The sequence below is a fragment of the Syngnathoides biaculeatus genome, chromosome 11 (genome assembly GCF_019802595.1).
Source record: "Syngnathoides biaculeatus isolate LvHL_M chromosome 11, ASM1980259v1, whole genome shotgun sequence".
Classification (NCBI taxonomy): domain Eukaryota; kingdom Metazoa; phylum Chordata; class Actinopteri; order Syngnathiformes; family Syngnathidae; genus Syngnathoides; species Syngnathoides biaculeatus.
Window position 1 is genome coordinate 7,730,388 of NC_084650.1, and position 16,557 is coordinate 7,746,944.

General features: G+C 41.3%; 1 protein-coding gene and 1 non-coding gene across 3 annotated transcripts in view; one reads left to right on the forward strand and one right to left on the reverse strand.

Annotated features, from left to right (window-relative positions):
• The window catches only part of immt (inner membrane protein, mitochondrial (mitofilin)), a 36,752-nt gene extending 20,434 nt beyond the window's left edge, over positions 1–16,318 (forward strand). For both annotated transcript variants that reach the window (XM_061836073.1, XM_061836072.1), the window contains exons 11-14: positions 3,501–3,724; positions 3,813–3,944; positions 8,930–9,059; positions 15,342–16,318. In XM_061836073.1, coding sequence (XP_061692057.1) covers positions 3,501–3,724; positions 3,813–3,944; positions 8,930–9,059; positions 15,342–15,949 — 1,094 coding nt within the window. In that variant the 3' untranslated portion in view covers positions 15,950–16,318. The remainder of the gene's footprint in view (positions 1–3,500; positions 3,725–3,812; positions 3,945–8,929; positions 9,060–15,341) is intronic.
• On the reverse strand, positions 7,253–7,325 carry trnat-ggu (transfer RNA threonine (anticodon GGU)). The gene has a single exon. It is a non-coding gene; the product is annotated as a tRNA-Thr (tRNA).
• Positions 16,319–16,557: the final 239 nt, after the last annotated feature.

Below are 16,557 nucleotides of genomic sequence, written 5' to 3' on the forward strand. Positions count from 1 at the left end.
TGAAAATTTCAGGCCCTTCCATGATTTCTAAGTGGGAGAACTTGCAATATAGCAGGGTGTTCAAATACTTTTCTTCACTGGAAATATTTAATGGGAAAAAAAAAGTTTCTCCACAAAGGTTAAGTTAAACAGTGTCAGTTTAAGATTAACATGTGTTAACAGTATTAATAAATTGTTGTGCCATCACTGAGCATTTATTTTAGTTGGTTGAGGGATTCTGTTCTGGGACTTGGACAAGCGTGTTCTGTGGCGTGTCGGAGATGTATATTACTGCTACATCAGCACATGCAAGAAGAATTAATAATGATTTTAATAATGTTATTAATAATGATCGGTGTACAGACCTTTTTTTGAAAAACTACAAGTAGAAACCGAGCACAATAGAAATACAGATAATTCCCAATATTTTGAGCATATGAATAGCAGAAAATTGGTGGTGCGCATTGTACATTGGTAGAAGGGTTTTCCTGATTATTTTAACTTTGGGGGTGCGCATTATACTTCATGACACATTATACACGAGCAATTAAGATGTGTTAAATACTGAAATTGCACCTGCAACTGAGACGACGCCTTTTCATACAATGTACCTTAGGGTCACGAAAATATGGTAAATTGACCCCTCCAGAGAGGGCACTTAACCACGCCTCCTGAAGTGACGTCACGCCACGTACGCCTACGTCAGACAAACAATTAGCAAAAATGGCGGCGCAGCAAGAAAAGAATAGAGCGAAACTGTCCGATTTACTGGCTGATTTCTCACTCCCATTCTTAGCTAACAGTGAAATAACATTGGAAAGCAGACAGCAGGGCTTCAAGTATTTCAGCGAGGGGTATTTCAATGGTATTTACTTGCATATCGACGGAGAAACCATTGATATTAGCGCGAGATCTTTCCGGAGTCAGAGGAAGACCGAGAAGCCAAATATAATATATTATAACCCAAAGACGAATTCATCATTGACAGTTTCCTATTTTCGTGTTACCTATCACACTTGTGTGCAGAATCTGTATGTGTATCTGTATAGCCGTTTGTGAACCGCCGTATGAAGGAAAAGAAGGCGAGGCTTGATTTACGAGTTTTCTCTCGTTTTCTTTGTGTAACGTCACGCGCTCCCCTCAATAATTATTCTTGAATTAGTGCCGAACCTACGTAAGTCCCGACCGAGTACGACAATCAGTACTTTAGTGTCCTCAAACATCCTTCCTTCAGTCTTGGTGTCTCGGTGCACGTCGAAGGCTTTTAGGACTGCTAGTCCGGTTTAGCTTAGCTCACCGCCAACAAAGCGACACGTTTGTGCAGTCAGATCATCGCAAAATATCGCTCAACACAGATCAAGTGTGTCAATCATTCACACGTAGCTATATTATGCAAGCAAAGAACTACTAATTCATTTATATGAGACATGTATTGAAAATCAAATATTGGGCTTACCTTCGTGCAAACATATCTGTTCCGGTTCATGGATTCAGTTGATCATGCGGTCTTTTACATAGTTTGATCCATCGAAGACATTTTTCGTACTGGGTCCTCGGTTTTGGAAAGGGTAGGAATTGAACTCCACCAACTAGCCTTTCAGGATACCTGTCGTTACTATTATAAAGTCCGTGACTGCACCTCTTAACCATATCTATTGTTAAAGAACCCAAATACGCGATAAAACGCTAACGAAAGCTATACTGGACCATGCAATGTTGTCTGAGGGAACTGCGGGTCCAAAAAGGGGCGTGGTTTATGCAGATCTCTGGTCAGCGACGCGGATGACGCAATTTCTACAGAGGGATCAATTCTTTACAACTCCGTCAGTTTTTTAAATTTTTTGTTTTAATGGAATCCCCCCCACCCCCGCCCTCTTATTTTGTCCCTTCAAGGTCAAGTGTCGTCAAACGGATGATTTTTGGTATATTATTAATGAAAAACCCGCAGCCAATATTGTCTCATGTGTTTTTTCACCACAAAACATGATTTTGACGTATACAACTTTTTGTAACTCCCGCCATGAAAATCCTCTCAGGGATTTGTTTTCAAGAAGAAGCAGGAAGTGATGTAAAGGACAGCGGCGCCCCCTCGTGGACTCGTTTGTTTCAATTGGTTTTACCTCCAGGAAGGTAGCTCGTTGTTCCTTCGTGTTAGCCAAAATGCCGGCTCAATGCATTGCTGGACATTGCTTGAACACTCGGGAGAATGGAATTACCCTTCATAAGTTGGAAAGAGACCTTGTTCGTTGTTAAAAATGGATTGCACGGGTGCAGAGGACGAGAGCTTCGTGGGTTCCAAATAACAGGTCGGTGTGTAAACGGTTCCCAAAAAAATAATAGTTTGGGGTGGATCACGTAATCTGTCTCATAACGTACCAAAAGATCCGCGTATGAAATATGTTGATGGGCGCATACAGCTTTCTAAAAAAAATAATAGTTTGGGGCGGACCACGTAATCGGCCTCTCTCATAACGTAACAAAAGAGCCGCGTATGAAATGTGTCGATGTGTGCGTCGCCCAGCCAACAATGTCTCACTCAGCCTCGTCTCAATAGTGTTCATCACGTACTGCGGCGACTTTGAACATACCCCTAAAAGCAACATAGCTCGGCTCCACCTCCTCCTTATATGCCACCACGGGCGCCAAAACTCAGCCACACCGGCTGAGGCGCCGCGTTCGGCAGTCACTGCTTCTGCGACGGCTGTGCGTCGAGCTTTGTGACGGGGGCGGCTCTGAAGAACCTAGCCGAGAATGGATTACTCAGTCACGTGCGCGCATAAAGCGCCCCGGCTCGAATGCAAGCACCCCCTCAAAGCAGCACCGCTCGGCTCTGTCATAAGCCACACTGGCCGGCTTTGATGAGCCGCGATGGTTTTTGTATTTCAGTGAGAACTGATCAGCTGCTGTAATGGAGAACTTGAACTGCTTTATGTGTAGCAAACCTTCAACAGTTATGAGATTGATCAATTAATGAAAAGGTTTCTCGTCAGTGTTATGGACAGAAAACAGGTGACGTGGTGGCCCACAAGGAAATATTTTTAATTTACAACTCTTAATTAAAAATTTCACCAAAATGGAAGCAACATAGGCGTCCCTCCCAGAGACTTTGAGAAATGAGAGGTTTAAAATGTTAATCAAGATGATGGTTTGTGATGCTGTTTGTAAATTACATTTTAATCCTCAACCTGGATTTTTTTTTCTTTTTAAATGTTCTTTTTATTAAATGGTAAATTATTGTTTGGTACTCTAATGTACTGAATTTTCCTGCTGTGGGATCAGTATACTTCTTTGTCGTCACAATTTTGCTACTCATCCGACTGCTTCTACTAATTGTCTACTTCGACCAAATTCCCATTTCTCATTGCCGTGTTGACCTGTCTTTTGTGTATGTGCTCCAAGTGACACAGGGTTTCTGAACTTTTATTTAGATTTCCAGAACAGTCTTAATTTATGACTCTTCCTGTCGTATTGTCACAGTTATCCTGTTTTTGTGTATGTACGTGTTTGTTTGTTTGTTTTAGCTGGTAAGCTGTCAACAGATGACCTAAATGCCCTTATTGCCCATGCACACCGTCGCATTGACCAGCTAAACAAAGAACTGGCTGAGCAGAGGGTCAGGGAGCAGTTCCATATTAATGCTGCTCTGGAACAGCAGAAGATGGAGCACCAGAAAACCCAAGAGACTGCTATTAACACTTCCCTGCAACATATCAAGGAAAATGCACGACTGGAGCAGGAGAGAAAGGTTACAATGAGACTGCCTTTGCATTATTTATTTGACATTGTCAGAAATGGAATCTTGATGGATTTCTATAAATGTTATATTTGTGTAGTTGTCTGAATTGAGGGAAGTGATGGAGGCAGAGATGAGGACTCAACTGCGACGTCAGGCGGCTGCTCACACAGACCATGTCCGAGATGTCCTCAAAGTGCAGGAGCAGGAATTGCAAGCTGAAGCTGAGCAGGTCATTAAGCTCTACATCACATGTATAAAATACTGCGGATGCGTCCGACACTCCTGCGACCCTTGTGAGGATAAGTGGCTTGGAAGATGGATAGGTGGATGGATGCTTAATATAATAGTAAATATCAAACAAATATAATCGAAGTAAACTTAATATGATGATGATTACGTTTTTTGAGTGGGATATTAACGCATGGAGGTGGCAGCATCATGTTTTGGGGGATGTTATGCTTCAGCAGGACTTGGAGCTCTTCATAAAATGGACAGCATCATGAAGAAAGAACTTTACACAGAGATATTAATTCAGGCAACATCTCAAGACATCAGCCAGGAAATGCAAATGGATCTTCCAAACTGACAATGACCCAAAGCTAACTGACAAATAGTTAAAAACTGGCTTGAGGTAACAAAGTCAATGTCTTGGAGTGGCCATCACAAAGACCTGATCTGAATCCCATTGAAAAATTTTGGGCAGATCTGAAAAGGCGTGTGCTGGCAAGGCAACTGACAAACCTGACTCAGTTAAACTAGTTCTGTCAGGAGGAATGGGACAGGAGTCCAACAAAGTCCTGTCAGAAGCATTTGGAAGGTTACACATAAAGTTTGACCCAAGTCATGCAGTCCAAAGGAAATGATACTCGATACTAAGAAAATGTTTGTAAACTTTTGAATAAAATATAAACTTCTGTAAGAAACTTTATATTATTGTACCATTAAACAAAATTAAATAATTTTAGTGATCCTGACTGACCTGAAACAGGAAACGTTTAGCAAAGCAAATTTATTTGTATAGTGCATTTCATACACGAGGTAACTCAATGTGCTTTACATGATTAATAGCATTTGAAAACAGAGATAAAACTTTTAAAACGGGATTAAAAACAATAAAAATGACTAAATCTATATTCCAAAAAAAAAGACACAATTATGTGCAGTGCAAGTAATATTAAAAAGTGGAAATACTCTAAAAAGCATGAGGGGGGGAAAAAAAAGTTTTCAACCTGGATTTAAAAACATTCAAACTTGGGGCTGACCTCACCTCTTTTGGCAACCTATTCCATTTGTGTGCAGCATCATAGCTAAATGCTGCTTCACCATGTTTGCCTTGGACTCTGTGCTCCATTATTTGACCTGAGTCAGTCAATCTCAGAGGTCTACTGGGTTTGTATTTTGTAAGCATTTCTTTCATGTATTCTGGACCTAAATCATTTAGTAATTTATATAGACCAGGAGCAGAACTTTAAAATCTTTTCTAAAGCTGACTGGAAGCCAGTGGAAGGACTTTAGGGTTAGAGTTATGTGCTCTGACCACTTTGTTTTGGTCAGAACGCGAGCTGCAGGATTCTGAATGAGCTGCAGATGTTTAATGCTCTATTTGGGGAGTCCAGTCAGAAGACCATTACAGTAGTCAAGTCTACTTGAGATTAAAGCATGAATGAGCTTTTCGTGGTCCGCTTGACACACACAAGCCTTCACTCTAGATATGTTCTTCAGATGGTCGAAGGCAGTTTTTGGGATTGATTTAATATAACCGTTGAAAGTCTGGTCGGAATTAATCAGAACACCAAGGTTTTGGACTTGGTGTTTGGTTTTTAAAGAGAGAGCCTCCAGGTGTTTACTAACAGCAATTCTCTTTTCTTTATTGCCCAAAACAATTGTCTGTTTTGTTGTGATTAAATTAAAGAAAATATTGGCTCATCTCGTTATGTATCTGCTTTAGACAGTGGCACAGTACCTCAATTAAACTGTAGTCATCTGGAGACACTGCTAAATATGTGAAAAATTTCATCTGCATAGCTATGATAGTCAAAGTTTTTAAGTTTAACCCAAGGGTAGCATATACAGGCTGAACAGGAGGGGTCCAAGAACTGACCCTTGAGGGACCACATAGGTCATTGCCATTTGTTGAGATTGAACACTTCCTGATTTGACTTCAGACAGTGAAACAAAAAAAAGAAATATTTTTGCTCAGCGCATGTAAACTTCTGGCTTCAAGTGTGTGTGTGTGTGTGTGTGTGTATAGTGGGTATGGAAAGTGTTCTGACCCACTTAAATTTTTCAATGTTATACAGCAGCCATTTGGTAACCCCCCCCCCCCACTCCCCATATTGTACACACCACCCCATGTTGACAGCAAAAAACAATTGGAAATTTTTCAGATGAAAGAAAAACAAAATAACACCCCCTTAAGTATTAACTCATGTATTTCACTCAGGTTCTGTTTGTTACTTCTGATCATCCTCGAAATGGTTCTACACGTTCATTGGACCCCAGCTGTGTTTGATTATATTAACTGGACTTGATTATGAAAGCTAGATACCTGTCGATATACAGCAGTGTTCAAAATAGCTAATAGCAGTCCAATGTGACTAACCAGATTAATCCACATTTTCAGTATATTTTTTATTGCTAGATCTCAAATTATTTCAATTATAATTATGTTCCTAATATATACACTATTTAGGCTGTGCAATTTGGCAATTTATTGAAAGGAGCGTTCAATCAGTGAGGTCATAAATTTTGTGAAAAAAAGGTGTAAATCTGGTGGCCCCTATTTAAGGATGAAGCCAGCACCTGTTGAGCATGGATTTCTCCTTGAAAGGCTGAGGAAAATGTGCCCAAAACATTGTTCAGAAGAATAATGTAGTTTGATTAAAATTTTAATTGGAGAGGGGAATTCTTATATAGAGGTTAACCAAAATTATAGATTGCTCAGCTAAAATGATCTCTAATGCCTTAAAATGAGGAGGAAAAAAAAGACACAGCAAAAAATGGAAGACAACCATCAAAGTGCATCGCAGACTCGCTAGAATGGCAAAGGCTCAGCAAATGATCAGCTCCACGGTGGCCAAATACAATCTGGAGTTACCTGTAAGTACTGTTACAGTGCAAAGACATCTCTGTGAAGCTAATCTATTTACCAGAATTCCTTGTAAAGACTCTGTTTAAAAAAAAAAAAAAAAAAAAGTGTGCAGAAGAGGCTACAATTTGCCAAAGAACACATCAACTGGCTTAAAGAGAAATGGAGTAACATTTTGTGGACTGATTAGAGTAAAATTGTTGTTTTTGGGTCCATAGGCCGCAGACAGTTTGTGAGATGAGACACTAAATTCAAGACACAGTACACAGTGAAGCATGGTGGTGCAAGCATCACGATATGGGCATGTCTCTCCTACTATGGTGTGTGTTTCTTTTGGCTTGTCCCTTCCGGGGTCGCCACAGCGTATCATCTCAGATGAACGCATATATATGTTTGGCACAATTTTTACGCCGGATGCCCTTCCTGACGCAACCCTTCTCAGGGAGTGGAGGCCCCAGTGGGATACGAACCCACAACCCCTGGTTTACCAAACCAGTGCTCTAACCACTGAGCTACGGGGCCTCCATTCTCTCCTACTATGGTAATGGGCATATTTATTGTATACCAGGGATCATGGATTGGTTTCCATATGTCAAAATACTTGAAGAGGTCATGTTGCCTAGTGTTGATGACATTCCCTTGAAATGGGTGTTTCAACAAGACAATGACCCCAAACACTAGAGTAAATCTTACATCTCTCCAAATTGAGCAATTGGGAGAAAGAACCTTGGTGAAAGAGGGAAAGAAGAACTTGAACATCACTGTGACTGTGCTCCAGAGATGCAGTCCGGAGATGGGAGAAACACACAAACATCCACACACACACATTTTTATATAAACTTCTAAAAAGTCAACTGTCACTGCAGCCCTCCATCAGTCGCGGCTTTATGGCAGAGTGGCCTGATGGAAGCCTCTCCCCAGTTGAAGAAATATGACAGTTCATCCATCCATTTCTTTAGCCGTTTATCCTCAGTAGGGTTGCGGGGAGGGTTAAAGGAGTACCCTCATAATTACAAATCTTACAATCAATACGCAGCCTATCAATGTGGTTTATAATGACAGCGTGCTTATGCGCCACCCAAACCCAGAATTTTTTTTTTTTTTTACATAGACATGCCTCTATTGGCAAGCATTGTTGGCGAGCGCACATAAGGGGAGAAATGGGGGAAAAAAATTAACCTGCAGAACAGCTGATTGTAAAAACTTGTAATGCATTTCCTGTATGAGTATTGCTGTACTGACAATGTATGGTTCTACCTAAGCATATGAAGTTGTCACATTTAAAAAAAAAAAAAAAAAAAGACCATTCTACATTCACAAATAACGGATGGAAGTCTCGAAGGCTGCATGACGTTTAATTTAATGACGGATAAAAAACAGACAACAAAGCCATCAGCGAAGAAGTCGCAATAATGGTAAGAAGTACTTTTGTCATCATTGGTTAGCAACAGCATAAGGTTATTTAAATTAGTTAATTAATGTATTGTACTCTTAAAGTGTTGGTCTGGTGTAAAATGCACGAATACACTTGTATTTAGTTTTAAAAATATTGTATGGCTCTTTTGGAATTACATTTTAAAATATTTGTCGTTTATGGCTCTCAACCTAAAAGGTTCCAGACCTGTGGACTAGTCTGTCCATATATCTAAATGCGAACTGTCATTTTCCCCTGTGGTACCGCATTATCTTGATGTTGAAAACTTTTCCCCTCTACATGATTTAGGAAGATATATATCTACTGCTAGCTTTCATCAATGGATTGACATTAGATACTACCGTAAATTACACTTGATTATAACAATACATCATGATGAAATAAATTGATTTGATTATATGAATATTTAGTTTCAACATTGAATGTCTATTGAACTCTGTTTCAGTCTGCGCAGTGTCAATAAATTATGATTATTGTATAAGGTAACAACTACATACTTGGGTATGACAACTCCGTAAGATATTTTAAGGTCTTGTGATTCCATCCCTAATCACACCCGCAACTTTATATTTGCGGGCATGATTGGTGGACCACACCTGTAACTTTATTTCCAGGCTTGACTCACCACACCAATTTTTCAAATGTGATTGCAACATCCTTTATTCCTAAAACTCTTGTGCTCTTATTTTAGATCCTAAGCACTAAGCTATTGGAACAAGAAACCCGATATCGTCAACTGAGCCAGGAGCAGCTGGATAACTTCACACTGGATATGAACACTGCCTATGCAAGACTAAAGGGTGTGGAGGAGGCCATAGACAGTAAGAGTCTCACAATGTTTTGCTTTGTCAATGCAAGTGGAATTATGGCCTTCAAAATTCTTAGTGTTTCATAGTTCCACCTTGCAGTATTCGTAAATAATGCCATATCTATTTAAAAATGTCGATCAACACTCACAGGTCTGTCATTGAACAAAAGGAAATTTTCCCACAATAGATGTCATTGGTCTACAATTAAAAATTGTCATAAAAAAACAATACAATTGAGCTACAAGCACTATGTAATTATCATAATTGGAATTTAAATTGCAGAATTTATTGTAAAAGATCATGGCAAACAATTGTGGGCTTAAAAGGAACACGCCAAAATGTACATTGCAGACCCACAGCAAAAGGTGAAAATCTGCAACATTGAAAAAACGTCTATAAAAAAAAAAAATGTGCCTGACTGAGTAATCCGGTCAACCAATGTTATCCGTTTAAATTGTCAACAATTAACTACCTTTTTTTTAAACACTCATTACATTTTAAGGCAAATATAATTGCTGTACATTCAAACCAGATTTACACAAAATGTTGTTGGCGCAATAGTCACATTATAGGATATGCTGCTATGTTGGTGTCTGGTTGGTGTAACAAATAGCAAATCAACTATAATATATAATAATAATAATAGGTGACCCGCAGATGGACCTGGTTGAACATGCTAATAAAAAGTGACCAGGAGATTGACTTTGGTTGGACATGCTCATCAAAAAAACGCTCCATTCCCTATTTTGGTTTTCAGAATGAAATTACTGTACTCTAGGCAGGCATGCAGCAGCTTTGTGAGTGCACAAAGTGCGTTCAGCGACACTGCGTAGATGGATGGTGTTTCTTTGGAATACAGTACATAACTGTAAAAGTGAGTTACTACAATCATGACCATCGCACTCTCAAATCTGCACAGCCGAGCACAAAAAATCACACGTGTAAAATTTGTTAGTAGGTATACAGTGAAGAAAATAAGTATTTGAACACCCTGCTATATTGCAAGTTCTCCCACTTAGATATCATGCAGGGGTCGGAAATTTTCATCGTAGGTGCAAGTCCACTGTGAGAGAGATAATCTAAAGAGAAAAATCCATAAATCACAATGTACGATTTTTTTTTTTTTTTAAACGATTTATTTGTGCAAATAAGTATTTGAACACCTGAGAAAACCAATGTTAATATTTGGTACATTAGCCTTTGTTTGCAATTACAGAGGTCAAATGTTTCCTATATTTGTTCACAAGGTTTGCACACACACTGCAGGAGGGATTATGGACCACTTCTCTTCACAGATCTTTTCTTGAGCAGAAAGGTTTTTGGGCTGTCGCTGAGAAACACGGAGTTTCAGCTCCCTCCAAAGATTTTCTATGAGGTTTAGGTCTGGAGAGTGCCTAGGCCACGCTAGAACCTTGATATGCTTCTTACGGAGCCACTCCTTGGTTTTCCTGGCTGTGTGCTTCGGGTTATTGACATGTTGAAAGACTAAGCCACGACCCACCTTCAATGCTCTGACAGAGGGAAAGAGGTTGTTCCCCAAAAACTTAGAATACATGGCCGCAGTCATCCTCGCCTTAATACAGTGCAGTCGTCCTGTCCCATGTGCATAAAAACACCCCCAAAGCATGATGCTACCACCGCCATGCTTCACAGTAGGGATGGTGTTCTTGGGATGGAACTCATCATTTGTCTTCCTCCAAACACGGTTAGTGGAATTATGACTAAGCAGCTCCACTTTGGTCTCATCTGACCACAAAACCTTCTCCCAGGACTCCTTTGTGTCATCCAAATGGTCATTGGCAAATTTAAGACGGGCCTTGACATGTGCTGGTTTAATCAGGGGAACTTTCAGTGCCATACAGGATTTCAAACCATGACGCCTGAGTGTATTACCAACATTCACCTTGTAAGCGGTAGTCCCAGCTCTTTTGAGGTCATTGACCAAGTCCTGTCGTGTAGTCCTGGGCTGATTCCTCACCTTTCTAAGGATCATTGAGACCCCACGAGGTGATATCTTGCATCGGGCTCCACTCCGATTGAGATTGACTATCATGTTTAGCTTCTTCCATTTTCTAATGATTGCTCCAACATGGGACCTTTTTTCACCAAGCTGCTGGGCAATTTCTCCGTCGCCCTTTCCAGCCATGTGGAGTTGTAAAATTTTGTCTCTGGTTGGGCAGTTCTTTGGTCTTGGCCATCTTACAAGTCTTACTGATTGTTTGGGGTGGACAGGTGTCTTTATGCAGCTAACGACCTCACACAGGTGCATCTGATTCAGGATAATCTATGGAGTGGAGGTGGACTTTTAAAGGCGGACTAACAGGTCTTTGAGGGTCACAATTCTAGCTATTCAAATACTTATTTGCAGCTGTATCCCACAAATAAATCATTAAAAAAATCATACATTGTGATTTTGGGATTTTTCTTTTTAGATTATCTCTCTCACAGTGGACATGTACCTATGATGAAAATTTCAGACCCCTACATGAGTGGGAGAATTTGCAATATAGAAAGTTGTTCAAATACTTGTTTTCTTCAATGTACTTAATTTTAACTGGGGGTGTCCTGATCCAGGTTTTTCATTTCCGATCCAATTGCATGAACGATGGAAATATGTTTACTGGTGCCAGTAGTGTGCCAAGTAGATGGAAAGAGTTCTTTGAGAAGTTAATGAATGAAGAAAATGGCAGAGAACATAGAGTAGAAGAGGCAAGCATGAATGACCGGGAAGTGGCATTAATTTGTAAGGGAGCAGTTAGAAAGGCACTGAACAGAATGAAAAATGGAAAGACAGTTGGTCCCGATGACATACCAGTGTATGATTATACATTGTAATTTGTGGATTTTTCTTTTTAAATGATCTCTCTCACATGCATCTACGATAAAAATTTCTGACCCCTCCATGATTTCTCAGTGGGAGAACTTGCAATATAGCAGGGTCTTCAAATACTTTTCTTCACTGTACATAGATATTGAAACACATCGCTGATTTTGTTGTCTTGACATCAATTTACGTTTATTTCATAAACCTTGGTAACAAAACAAGCCTGATCCTAAACAATCAATATTCATCTGGAAACAGGAAATACAAGTTAACTGTACTGAGCATGTTCACGTACTACGAGCACATTTTCGTTGAAAGTCATCAACATCATAAGCTATGTTAAAGGAAATTCAGTTACACTGAAAACATTTCTGGGATATAACACATAATGTTTCTACACCTGCTGAATTGATAGAATCATCAGGTTTAAAGTTTTCAAATGATGAACTCTAATATACATGTCCAAGATTAGGCCACTTGAAAAGAAAAGAAGCAAATCGGGATTATCAAACACTGTCATCAAAGCCGATGAAAAATGTAGCGCAAGCAGTGAAATATTCAAAACTAATTCATCTAAAGATTAAAAGTAATGATCAAAAAGGCATGGTCTGGCGGCTGGTTTGGATTGACAAGGCAGTGGGAAAAGAGGATGAATAGTGTGAAAACGCCCATTTGTCCCTTCTTCAGGGGTAAAAATGTGAGAGCCAGGCTTTGTCGCAAATTTTGTGTTTGGGTCTGCCCAACAGTGTCTGCTGATGTCCTTAGTGGGAGTGCTGGAGAGTGCTCCCTCTGGGGACTCCATCATTCTGCTGGGGGACTTCAATGCCCACTTGGGCAATGACAGTGAGACCTGGAAGGGGGTGATTGGGAAGAAGGCCTGATCAGAACCCGAGTGGTGTTCTGCTACTGGATTTCTGTGCTCATCAAAGATTGTCCATAACGGAACACTATCTTCATTCATAAGGGTGTATACGTGTGCACTTGGCACCAGGACACCCTAAGTCGCAGTTCGATGATCGACTTTGTGATCGTGTTTTTGGACTTGCAACAGCATGTTTTGGACACTCGGGTGAAGAGAGGGGTGGAGCTTTCAACTGATCACCACCTGGTGGAGAGTTTGCTCCAATGGTGGGTGAAGACGCTGGTCCGATGTAGCAAGCCCAAACGTACTGTGAGAATCTGCTGGGGACGACTTGCAGATACCCCTGTCAGAAGGAATTTCAACGTCCACCTCCGAAAGAACATTGCTCATGTTCCAGGGGAGGCACGGGACATTGAGTCAGAGTGGACAATGTTCCGCAGCAATGAACTCTCACCAGTGTGTGTAGCAAGGATGGAGCAAGCATTGCGGACCTCAACTCGGGACATTGTGAGTCTGGGAATCTCGACGGTTGAGGTCACTGAGGTGGTTAAAAATCTCGGTGGCAGGGCAAGAGGTGGGTGAGATTCCCCTAGAGTTCCTAAAGGCTCTGGATGTTGTGGGGCTGTCCTGGTTGACACATTGCAGAAACATTGCATAGACATCGGGAACAGTGCATCTGGATTGGCAAACTGGGGTGATGGGACCATCTTTTTAAGAAGGGAAACCCGAGGGTGTCTTCCAACTACAGGGGGTCACACTCCTCAGCCTCCCTGGTAAGGTCTCTTCAGGGGTGCTGAGGAGGAGGGTCCATCAGGAAGTCGAATCTCAGATTATGGAGCAGAAATTTGCTTTTCGTCCTGGACATTGGACCAGCTCTCCACCCTTGCAGGATCCTCGAGGTTGCATGGGTGTTCCCCCAAACAGTCTCTTTTTTTGTGGACTTGGAGAAGCCATTCGACCGTGTCCCTCGTTGAGGCCTATGGGGGGTTCTTCGGGAGAATTGGTTACTGCACCCCTTGGTATGGGCTGTTCGGTACCTGTAAGAGTTTGGGTTGCATGACTGGCAATAAGTAGGACTCTTTTCTAGGAACAATTGGACTCCGCCAAAGCTGCTCTTTGTCACTGATTCATAACTTTTATGAATGGAATTTCTCAGTGCAGCCGAGGCGGAGAGAGTGTTCGGTTTGGTGGCCTGAGAATTGCATCTCTCCTCTTTTCAGATGATGTGGTTCTGTTGGCTTCATCAAGCCGTGATCTCCAACACTCACTGGAGCGGTTTGCAGACGAGTGTGAAATGGCTAGGGTGAGACCATGGTCCTCAGTCGGAAGAGGGTGGCGTGCCCTCTCAGGGTCGGGGAAAAGATCCTGCCCCAAGTGCAGGAGCTCAAGTATGTTGGGGTCTTGTTCAAGAGAGAGCGGGAGGATGACAGGTAGATCAGTGCAGCTTCTGTTTGTATCGGTCAGTTCTATTTAAGAGGGAGCTAAGTCAAAAGGCTAAGCTCTGAATTTACCACTTGATCTTTGTTCCTACCCTCACCTATGGTCACGAGCTGTGAGTTGTGACCGAAAGAACAAGATCCCGGACACAAGGGCCCGAAATGAGTTTCCTCCCCAAGGTGTCTGGGCTCTCCGTTAGAGATAGGGGGAGAAGCTCGGTCATCTGGGAGGGGGCATAGTGTCGAGCCACTGCTCCTCCTCATTGAGAGGAGGCCGATGAGGTGGCTGGAGCATTTGATGCCTTCCGGACACCTCCCTGGTGAGGTGTTCCAGGCATGTCCCACCGTAAAAAGATCCCTGGGACGAACCAGGACACGCGAGAAAAACTTTCTCTCGCCTTGCCTGGGAATGGCTCGGGATCCCTTCTGAAGAGCTGGATGAAGTAGCTGAGCGAAGGGAAGTCTGGGTATCCCTGCAGTCGAAGAAGGCTTGATGGATGGATAGTAGTAATCTTTAAATTATTTATTTTTTGTTGCCGCTGTTCTGACACCAAAAAAAAAAAAAGATTTGGTCCAGTTTTCGTCCAACAGTCATTCTATTGAGATGATTTTTCCTTTGTTGACCAGTCTGAAGTGTTGACAGTTTCTAATTCTCAACTTCCGTGCGCATCTTTATCAAATTATCTGCTATGCATGAGGGGCAGTCAAAAGGTAATGAGCCTATGTATATATATATATATATATATATATATATTCTAAGTTTTGTGACTTGCTCTTTTACAAGTTTTTGCACCACTTCTGTGGCTTATTCAGAAATTTTGTGATTCGATTAACTTTGATACTGTGATCTTCTCTGATCTGTACCTGAGCACTATTCCAGGATAAACCGCAAAAGGAATCACTTAAAGCAGGTTCTTGTTGTTTGTCCTTTATCCTGGACATTCACTTTGACTGCTGTAGCCTATTGCAGCTTTCCTGTACAGTCTTCAACCTTTTCAAATTGTTTCATTGTGGTTTGACATTCTAAAGCAAGAATTCAGTCACAGCTCAAATTCATTTGGGCTTATTACATTTAGACTGCCCCTCGTACGTCATTGCATTGAAGGAATCCCTGATGTGTTTAGTGTGTACCTTAGTTACAACAGCTGTGTTAATTCTGCTCTTCTCTGCAGGCCATGTGATAGCAGAGGAGGAGGCCCGAAAAGCTCACCAGTTGTGGCTCTCTGTGGAGGGACTCAACTACACCTTGAAGACCACTGATGCTGGTTCACCTACCAAGCCACTGGAAGCCGCCGTTCAGGCCGTGCGAGACAGTTGCCATGACAATCAATTTGCCTTGGCTCTGGCAACAGCTCTTCCAGAAGAATCACTACAGCGTGGCGTGTACAGTGAGGCCTCACTCCGAGCTCGGTTCTATGGTCTGCGATCACAAGTCCGCAGGGTTGCCCTTATTGATGAGTCTCACAACTCCTTGTACCAGTATTTCCTATCCTACCTGCAAGCTGCACTGCTGTTTGAGACAAAACAGAAAGTCCCGCCCACCCAGCTAAGCAGTGAGGATTTAGACCCGTTCAAGCTCCTTTCATACGCCACCTACTGCTTAGAGCATGGTGATCTGGAGTTAGCAGCTAAACTAGTGAACCAGTTGACAGGAGAGTCCCGGAGAGTGGTGGAGGACTGGCTGAATGAAGCCAGGCTTACGTTGGAAACCAGGCAGGTGGTCAGTGTGTTGTCTGCTTATGCAAATGCTGTAGGGTTAGGAACCACTCAAGCGCCATAGGGTCCCCCCTCTGAAAAAATGGACATCAAATTGTTTCCTTTTCCATGCTTAAAAGGTAGCTGATGAGTGGATTGCTTTTTGCTGAGGTGAGATTTTCACGAGTGTAAGCAAACCCAAACCTGATGATGGTGGTCCACTTGTCAGTTGTTTAAAAGAGTCATGTCGTAATACATAACTAATAACTTCTTTACCCACTAATTCTGGTTTTATCTGTTGAGGTCCACTTCAAACAGGTCTTTATTTTTGTCAAATATTATTCTTCTTTGCCCAGGAAATAATAATTAAAAGAATATTGTATTAGAAATGTCTTTCTGCATTTTATTTTTGTCAATAACGCACTTCAAAATAAAAATGGTACTTGCTTCTTGATTTTTTTTTTTTTTTTTTTTTTTTCCCCAAACATTTTCATTCATAATCAAATAAGTTCAAATAACTTACATTGTTTTGATCAACACGATGCGACTATTAAAGGTTTCTTACTGAAGATCTAGTTTGCACTACTTATAAAAGGTTTCTGTTTTGTGAACCAAAACATGCATTGCTTTCTGTCCGCAAAGGAATGTAAAGAAATTCCTATTAAATCCTGAATAATCAGCTTGACTAGAAAA